At 25.8% G+C, this 10,505-nt stretch overlaps 1 protein-coding gene across 1 annotated transcript in view; it reads left to right on the forward strand.

The window, feature by feature from the left end:
- Positions 1–834: 834 nt before the first annotated feature.
- LOC111625146 (DNA-directed RNA polymerase III subunit RPC1-like) overlaps positions 835–10,505 on the forward strand; it is a 68,801-nt gene continuing 59,130 nt past the window's right edge. Inside the window, 2 exon segments of the mRNA XM_023368191.1 lie at positions 835–951; positions 6,551–6,718. Of these exon segments, the coding sequence (XP_023223959.1) occupies positions 835–951; positions 6,551–6,718 (285 nt within the window).

Consider the following 10,505-nt stretch of genomic DNA (forward strand, 5'->3'; position numbering starts at 1 on the left):
TGAAAAATAATACAAAAAATAGAAAAATTGGGATTATTTACATATATTACTTGTAATCACATCATTATAATCATCTATAATAATCTCTCAAGTCTCCATAGATATAACAAACACAGAAATAAATAACACAAAATAAATTGTAGCTATGTGTCGATTCCGCACAACACGTCTGAACATGTAAGCTGAACAATAGTGTGGGGGGACTGAGTAATCAAGAGCTGCATGGCGCTCAAACAAAAGATGAATCGACGAGATTTGAAAATCACGTAAATCAGGGTAGCGTAAGTCGAGGTATTACTGTATTTTCATTTATAATATTGATTGTAAAAATATTACAAATTGTTTTATCTTAGAAATAATCACATAAAAATATTTCTGAGACATATGTATTTCATATTCAGCATTGAAGTTTTTAATAATAAATTTTAAAAATTATATCTTGTAAAATTTACAATACTACTAAACAATTTCAGAATTGAAATTTCATTTTAAAAAGTTCTTTGGCAGTTGATAATTGGAAGGAGAGTTGAAACTAGGTTCTATTTACCAAAAGAAATTTGTTGTGCATTCTTAACATTACAATTTCATAAATCTAGTCTCTTTAAAGAAATATGAAATCTTTTTTCAAAGAAAACTGATGAAGTACATTGGGCTTGAAAAGAAAATTAAAATCTGCTAGAAAAGAAAATCACTCATAGAGGATATGCATTGACTCTTCAGAGGAAACTTTGAAAATACAATAAATAATAAAATTATTATTAAAAAAAATTGAAGTCTAAAAAATTAATGTTGTTTCTTATGTGTTCTTATTTAAACATTTCAGGTTCTTATCTTATGACGCAGAAAGATACATTTTTTGATAGAACAAAAGCAAGCCAAATTATATCAACTATTTTAGCAGGAACAGATATTACTACTGAAATTGAATTGCCTCCACCTGCAATTTGGAAAGTAAGAAATTTATTGTTTGTTTTATTATAAGTAAATTAAACTAATAAATTAAAATCCAATTGAAGGGCCCAATTTAACAAATCACTAAGTCACATTTTCTTGTTATCAAGATAATTATGGTTAAAGAGGAAACATCTGAAATAATTCCATTGTAGATTTTAAATCAGCAAAGATAAAAACTACAGAACATACCTTTGTCTTTTATTTTATGTAATTAAACATTAGTTATCATTACTTATTTGTTCAGTATAAAAAAAAAAATATGGAATTAGGAATTTTTTCACTTTGACAATACTTTGAAATTTACATTCTGCTGTTATAATAAATGAAAATAGCTAAGCAAATGTATTGTGTGTATATTTTTCATACATATAGACATATCAAATTATTATTTCAGTAAAAAGCTCATTAAGTTATTTATATGACAGGGAGATATTGAGAATTCTTTATTGAAAGTACTTTACAACAAAGAGAAAATTTTGGTGTTGAATTAATATGAATCTTTAATTAGGACTTGCTTTATGTTTTTCAGATACTGCTTTTCTGATTTAATTCTTTTATGTTGACTTCACATTTTTAGTGAAATTATTATTTATTTTATATAAATATTTGTAAAAAAAAATAATGATAATTTTATTAAAGTATGATTACATATATTTTCTCTACTTTTAAGAAATTTATTTTATCTGGTTTTTAATAGTTGCAGTTCAGATTAACTTTATCAAACAATTATTATACTTTTACAAATTTGAACTTTCTTGAACAGGTTCTTGTAGATAATAATGTAGCAAAATCATTTTTGCAAATTTAGTTTGTGAATTAGCATTTAGATATCTATCTTGTATTCAATGATATTATTTCGTTTATTTCTTCGTGTGATTTCAGTATAATAAATATTTAGCTTATGATATGGAATATATATCATAAATATGAGTTTATGATATGGGCAGGACATAATACATTTGCTTTCTTTAGTTAAGATTATTTATTCCTATTTTATTTATTAAAATTAATCTCAAGTTTAGTCTCAGTTGCATCATTACATTAAATTCTACTCTGTTAAACAAATCTATTATTTTTAAATGTTAAATCTCCAATGTAGAATGTTGAAAGTAAATAAATTTTGATCTTAGATTTTATGTAAAAGGCAAAGAGAGGGTTGAGTGATTAATATTCCATATCACTGCTGCTATTAAATTTTATCATTGTATTATATAATCATTTTAAAATTTTTTGTTTTCTGTTATTTTAGCCAAGAATATGTGAATTTTAAGAGAAGCTTGAATTTTAATCAATATAAGAAACAATGATTAATATAGCAATTTAGAGATTGTTTATTAAAAAGTATGTATATACATTAATTAGTAATCAAACACAAACAATTGTGAAATGTATTATGAAAAATACATATATTTAGTTTATATTTTTAAGCTGTTTTTTAGCTTTTGTTTTTGTTAATCAGTTGAATTTGTTTTCACTTTACAGTGAAATATTATTCTCAAGTTTGATTATATTTGTTAAAAAAATTTAAATTCTGCATCTGCATTTGAATATGATTAGTAAGATACTGTTTTAATGTGATAATCTGAAGATGAGCTTTATAACAAGCTAATAAAGCACTTTCTTTTAAGTTTGAACTTTTATATGGCAATTTTAATAAAAACAGCTTTGTTCATGAGTTTGATTACTTGTATAATTTATTTATTAGAGATAGATTTTGAATCTCCAACAAATCCTCAAATCCCAAGTAAATTTTCAACTATGCCATCCCATTTCTGAATTTGTGGTTCATCAGAAAAACCATATTATGAATCCTTGAACTCAGATTAAGACCATATATTTGACAACTATTTACAATATATACAGCAATACTTCTTGCTTGCTTCTAACAACACATTCTTAGTCCAGGCTTGTTTCTGTTCTTCTAATGGTTACATTGCCTTATATCTAATTTTTAGATTTGTTGGCAGATTAATCCAGAGCTGGACTCTCCTTCGGGTTTACCTTGGTTGGCATACATGTCTCAACTTGTCCAGAATGTTCACTAACTGAATTTTTCCAGAAAACATGTTCCAATGTGTGAAAACTTGAATTCTCTTGTTCCTACTCAATAGGCCACCTTGTCAAATCTTTGTGCTGTTATCATCATTGGAATCTGTCGGATCTTGAAAGATGGCACTATTTTCAATTTATTTGCAGAAGTCTTTTTGAAATTTTTATTGAAACAGAAATATAAAGATAGCCAAAAAATGAAAATTGAATATTAAGTATGAATAGTTGATTTATTAATTATAATTATAATATGGGAAAACAATTCTGATATTATAAATTTGCTACTAACATAAACATTAACATGTTATTTTCAATACAGTGTAATGCCAGAATGGAAGATTTCTCTTGCATTATACCATATTTCATCAGTAATTATGATTTCCTTTTATTTAATTCATTGAACATTTTTCAATTCTCTTGATGTACAGTTTTAGATGTATTCACATGGTCACTGATAAGATGACAAAACTTTACTTAACAAAGTTTTATTTTAATTCACACCAAGAATTTTACTTAAAAACTAAAACTTAAACATGGAATTGTGGAACTGAAGCTAAATTAAATATAACAATTCTCTCTTTTCAGCTGTTTGAACCAGCTATTTCTTCTCTATACAGCAATCCAGTTATATAAAGCTATTTTTATTTAACTGTTCAGTTTTCTTCCTTCCTTCCTTGCTTTCTTCATCTTATGTTTTCAAGAACCTTTCAAGAATTAAGCCCTTTCCACAAAAACCTTTATTTGTTTTTAATTTTAGCTTATCTAAACTGATTATATTTTATTTGTGTTAAATTTTATTTACATGTAATGTACATACTGGATAACCATAATATGAATAAAACACAACTTTAACAATCCAGCAAATAAATTATTTTAGTAATATAAAAATGTTTTTGACCATTTTTTAAAGCTCTTCAGTTAATATAAAATAGAACATTAAAATAGAATGTAAATATGAAAATAAGAATTCCAAGATAAAATAAATAATGGAAAATGTAGTTGTTGTCGATAAAATAATATAAACTAAGTTGAAAATGTCACTTAATAAAATAAAATTAAATTAAAATAAACAATGTCCCTTAAAAAACATTAATTCTCATAAAAAGACTGCCATGCGTTAGCTAATGTGTTCGCATGATCATTAAAAAAACGGTCTAAAAGTATAAAAACGTTTTTGACTGTTACTAAAATAATTTATTTGCTGGATTGTTAAAGGTGTATTTTATTCATGTTAAATTTTATACAAGAGTAATCCCAAAAGTAAGGTTTCCTATTTATTTAGAAATACAAAGAAACATTTATTTTCAATAATGTTTACATCATTTTAAAGCTTGAACATTTATTTATTATTCTACATAATTACCATTTTGGTTGATGCATTTTTGTAGACACAGTGGCAGTTTTTATATGTCCATGTCGTGGGACCCATTTTGCACACACCTTCTGATATTGCAACTTTTCTGTTAAAATCTTATGAATGGCTACCTCAGGAATCAAAATACAGAAATTGTCCAGAGTGATCCACCAATTTTCACGCATCGTTTGCTCAACCTTCATGACTGTCTCATTGGAAATTGATGATCTCTCACTTCTTTCTTCGTTGTGAATTTCAGTATGACCAGCTGCAAACTCCCTACACCACTTGCAGATGTTTTTGACATCCATTCATGACTCGTCATACACTTCCATCAATTGGCAATGAATTTCAATTGGTTTAACGTGACATGGTGGCGAGCTGGATTGACATGGGTATACAAAAATGGTCACTGCACCTACAAAAATGCATCAACTGAAATGGCAATTATATAGAAAATAGATAAATGTTCAAGCTTTAAAATGATGTAACATTATTGAAAATAAACGTTTCTTTGTATTTTTTAAAAAATAGGAGACCTTACTTTTGGGATTACCCTCGTATAGGGAAACTGTTAATGTAGCACATTCTATCATTCATGTCTACAGTGTGATAGTAGGATTACATAATTTGAGATCTTATTGTATTTGTTTATCTGATTTTCACAAGAGTGTTGTTTAATATCATATTTATATTAATTATTGAGGTAATTGTGAAGCAGTTGTATAATCTATAATTTCTTTCATAGTTATATAATAATAATAATAATAATAATTTTTTATTNAGTTATAAATATATGTATTATAGTTTTGTGTTTCATTAATTCTGGTGTATAAACTAAGTATTGAAGAGATTCTCTGATGATGAAATTTTTTGGAAATGTATAACAGAAGGCATGGGGTTATTTTTATTCTTTGTTTAATGATTACTCTTGAATAATCATAGAATTTTTGTTAATTCTTGAGGTTAGTTTTATTGAAAAACTAATTGGTCATGCAAAACTCATATATCCTTTTTTGTTTTGAAGTTCATTAGAAATTATTGGCAAATTTGTAGAAAAGTTTTCAACTTAAAAACATTTTTAAAATGTAAGAGTTCATGAACTTTAATTAGTCTATTCAACAAAATAACAATGTTTAAAAGTTTAACATCTACTTATTTGTAATTAGTTTAATAATTGTATATTTATTGCTCATAATAGATCACACATTTGTCCAGGATGCTAGAACAGTGTATTTAATCTTGTTCTAAATTGTCTTTTTTCTAGATTTTTATAAGATTAAATAAGTAACAGTTAATGACTTTCATTTCTGTAAAGATAAATTTGTTTTATTATCATATTAAAACGCTTTGTTATTAACTTTGAATTTAACAAGTTTAAATAAATAAGTGAATTAAAATATTGCATTGCAAGTATATAGTTTTTAGTAAAATTTATTTTTGAAATTTTTTTCAATAAAATATTCCATTTATAGTGTCATCATAATAAATAGTGTTAGTTGCTCAAAAAGTAAATAAATTTGTGTTACCACAAATTTTCTTTTTATTTACAATGAAAAATGAATACTGTAGATTCTGCTTATTGTAATCTTAGATAATAATGTTATTTAGTTATTGTTATTGAAATTAACAGATTCTATTACAATGGATTAATAGACTATAAAGTTTATTTATTCTAATCAGAATTTGTTTATTTTTATCATTGCCTTTAGATGAATAGGTCTTTTTAAGTTCTTTTTTTATGCTATTTCATGCAGCGTGAACATATGGCTGAGAACATACAATTGTTATCAGTCTTAACCAGTGTTTTAAACATTATTAATTTTGATCATTATTTGCTCACAGTACAGTAATTTAAATTGTTGGCATTACACTAGCTGTTATTGAAATTGGTAACAGACAAATAATACTGAATAAATTATATGTTAATTAAGAACAATAATAATAATAGTTATGATGATAAATTTTAAAACTGTCCTTTTTTTTAACATATCTTTTTAATATTAGAGTCAATGAAATCAGAATTTCCTTCAGTTGTTGTTTTATTTACTTACTCTGCTTAATGTTATCAATTTGATTATTGTTATCAGTTTAGGTGAATCCAAAAGTAATTACAATAAGTAGAGTCCACTGTATTTCAAAAAATATAACACTTCATTTTCATCCAATTACCTTTTCAATTTATTTTTTCAGGCACAAGTTATGCCTCATAGAACATTTCGTTTCAATGAATGTGTTTGTACACCCTACAATGCAGATTTTGATGGTGATGAAATGAACTTACATCTTCCACAAACTGATGAAGCAAGAGCTGAAGCTCTTGTTTTAATGGGAGTAAGTAGATACATAATTTATTTATATGCAAAGAAATTATTTTGATATTATTGTTGCATTAATTTCATGATAGTTGTTACATATTGAAATAAACAGATACTAAGTTTTTATTTAACTTAGCATCTACTGCCTTATAAAAGTATGAGGTCCCAGAGAAAATTCTAAGTTGTTTATGCTATACTGCTACTCCTTTACACTCAATTTTCTTTTTACTACTAAATTTTTATTGTTATTTTTTCTATTTCTATCACGCTTATTTCAATATGTATCTGTTATCTCACTAATAAATTATGTACTCATATTTAATTAACAATGTAGCATGTCATATTTATTATTTACATTTGTTAAATCTTAAGTTTAAACAAACTGCTTTTTCTAAATATATCTTTTGATATTTTTTGGATTAATTTAATAATAAAGTTCCACTACGTCATAAAACCAGCAAAAGAACCATTGACTTTGGAAAGCAAATATTTTTGTTTATTTTTAAAAAGACATTTTTAGGATGAAAATGTTCATTTTCTAAAATGAGTGGTTCTTTTGTGAGTTTATTGGTTTAGTGACATAGTGGAGCTTTTATTATTGATATTAACCAGTAGTTGATTGTTGTTTTTTAAATTAATATACCAGAAATTTAATAAAAAATTGAACTTGTAACTTATATTGTTTTATGTTTTTATTTTGTGTTTCGACAATGAAAGTTGAGAATGAATTTTTAATTTAGCAGAAAAACTTACAAACAGATTGATAGATGTAAAAAATAACTATTTATTTACATAAAATTGCCAAACATTTTTAAATGCAATCAATAAATTACTGTCTGCTTTATTGATTTAGGAAAACTGTTTTTATTGGAGAAAGAAGTACAGATAACTTAAAAATATGTTTTTGTTCATTGCATCTTATATCAAGAAACTGATTTTTATACCATGTTTATTCTGGGGTAATTTTTGATAATTTGTGTCATTGTTAAGTAAAGTAACTATAAACATGTAAGTGAGAGGCAGACAGGCAGGCAGGAAAGCATGTAAATAGGTGCAACTGTCATTAGCATGCTTGTAGCATATTAGCACAGGTGCTATGTATGTTTGTATGCCAGTTTATTGAGTAGATTTCATGAAATTATGTATTTTTAAGTAATTTTAGAGAGAATTATATAAGTCATTTAATAGTAATGTTTCTAAATTAAAATATTTTTTCTTTAAAGAAAAAAATTTTATTCTTTAAAAAAAATCAATGAAATACAGATCTTTACAAATAATATCATGCAATACAATTATTTTATTATTAAAATGTAATAGCTTAATTTTTGAATGGAATGTAAATGTCGCTTATCTTTAAATTACAAAATTCTTGGTATCATATTGCAAAAATAGAAAATCAACCTGCTTTTTACAGGTAGTAAAATGTTTTATTACATGTATTATTATATTGTACTTTTGGTCTTTTTTGGTCAGCTTCATCTACAGAAATTCTTGTAAATATCAAATACTATTTAAAATTAATCTAAGTAAAACTTAATTATAAAATAAAGAATAAATTTAACTAAAATAAATTAACATAAATAATACAAGTTCTTGTAGTAACCTTGCAAAACCATCAATAGAATCTATAGCATCATTCTGATGACAGATAGTCATTAAATCTGGGAAACAACAATTCTTAGAATATGTATGAATTTAGCTAAGTGATTTAATTAGATCAGAAACTTAACTAGAATTATTGGATAAGCCTTGCTTTCTAGTAAGTAAGACTTACCAAACATCGGGAGAAAAATGTGTAAAAATGATAGCTCAAAACAAAACCTCTATGGAGGCAAGTTGATAATAAATATAAAAAAAGAAACTAATCGCATAGACTTATGAATATAGACTATAAATTACTATAAAAATGTCAACATTTGTTTAAAAATATTTACAAATAAATCATTTTAAAGAATATTAAGAATCATAAGGATCAGTTAAACAAAATTAGAATTCTTGTTTCTTGGAGAACTGTTGTTTGCTATTTCATTTTTACCTTCTTATTTATGGATCATGTAAAGTAATCTTCTAACAGCAAGACATTAATTAATATAAATAAAACTCACTACTTTATGTGGACCTTGCATTTAATTTCAAAAACTGTTATGAACGTTTTCAGTCTTCACCTAGGACCTTCCTCAGGTAGATTTTCCTAAAATTCAAATCTCTCCAATGCTAGCATGTCAGCTTGAAATGCATAGAAGATTCTGATGTATTCAAATTTCAATCTTTTATGTATTCCAAGCTGGAATCATCAGAGAGATTGAATTTTTTAGAGAAATTATGTAAGGAAGGTCCTATGTGTAGACCAAAAACGTTTGTAACAGTTTTTGCAATTAAATGCAAGGTCCACATAAGGTTAGTGAGTTTTAATCATATGGACCATATTGAAAAAAATTAATTTTGATATTCCTTACAATTGAATAAGCCAAAAAGGTTAATCATTAATTGATTAAATAAATTCTTGATTTACTTAAATTTCTGATAAGTTTTTGTTTGTTACTGAAATAATGGAAAACAAATCTAGCACAGATTTATGCATTGAACTCCTCTCTCATTTTTGCAATTTGTTTAAAATAATATCATCCAATCTTCATTGCAAAACTTTTTACAGTTTGATAAAAACAATGGTTGTAAGAAGAGAGAAAGTATTAAAATTCTTTAGAGTTACATATTGAAATGTTAAATTACTAACTAAATTCACCTTTCACAACTTAGTTAATTCAGTGTGACTTTTTTAATGATCAGTCATGAGAACTGTTGGGAATTTCATCAGCCAATCTTGACTAATATGGTTTTGAAATGGAATCACATAGTTTAAGCTGTTAATTATTTTGAAATATAAAATTTCAAATCTAGTACTTCAGGTTTTGCTTTATCTTATTTTCTTCATGATAATAGTTTGTTGGTTTAAACTTTTTGATTTGTGATTGGGCTTATTGAGTATGTTTTGGATATATTCTTGACAGTTCTCTTTGGGAATATGAGACAAGAAGATTATGAAGCTGTCTGTCCCTTTATCTCCAATTTTTTAATTGTATCTTTTAACAATTATCAAACATGAATAAATATTTCTTTGTAAAAACTTGCTATAATTTAAAAGCAGTTTCAGTTCAATCTTCTAACAATAAAGTGAAAATGTAAAATATATACACAAACCTTAAACTGGCCTTGCAGATAGGTGAGTGTTTTATTATCTGTCTGTCTGCAAGGCCAGTCTAAGGTTTGTGTATATTTTAGTGGTTTAAATTTTTGGAATGTGTTAATATGTGTAATGTATGTTAATTCCTTTTTATTATATTGGAAGAATTAAGTAGTCTTCCAACATAAAAAGGAATTAACATACAGTCGACCCCCCTATAACGTACGTTCCTATAACGACAATTCCTATAACGTAGCGAAAAAATTGTAGCAACTTTCGTATAACGTACCTCCTATAACGTCGTTTCGCAACAAGATTGATAGAGTCTGGACCAATAGTGGATGAGCAGCCGAACTACTTTCCTCCGACCCTGCGCCACGCTACGGAGCGGCTAAATTGAGTTTGCTATCGTCTGTTTAGTATTATATATAAATTATATATAAATTAGGTACTGTACATATAATTATATATTAATTATATATAAATTAGGTACTGTATATATAATTATATATTAACTTAATTTATTGTAACTTTATTATAATTATATATATGCTTTCTGCCGCCTGGCAACACGCTACGGAGATTTTAGGCTAGTAAGTTGAGTTTATTATCGTCTGCACAGTATGTAAATTAGGTACCGTAAGTCTAA

The sequence above is a fragment of the Centruroides sculpturatus genome, unplaced genomic scaffold, assembly GCF_000671375.1.
Source record: "Centruroides sculpturatus isolate CEXI.00-Female unplaced genomic scaffold, Cexi_2.0 scaffold384, whole genome shotgun sequence".
In the NCBI taxonomy this organism is placed as follows: domain Eukaryota; kingdom Metazoa; phylum Arthropoda; class Arachnida; order Scorpiones; family Buthidae; genus Centruroides; species Centruroides sculpturatus.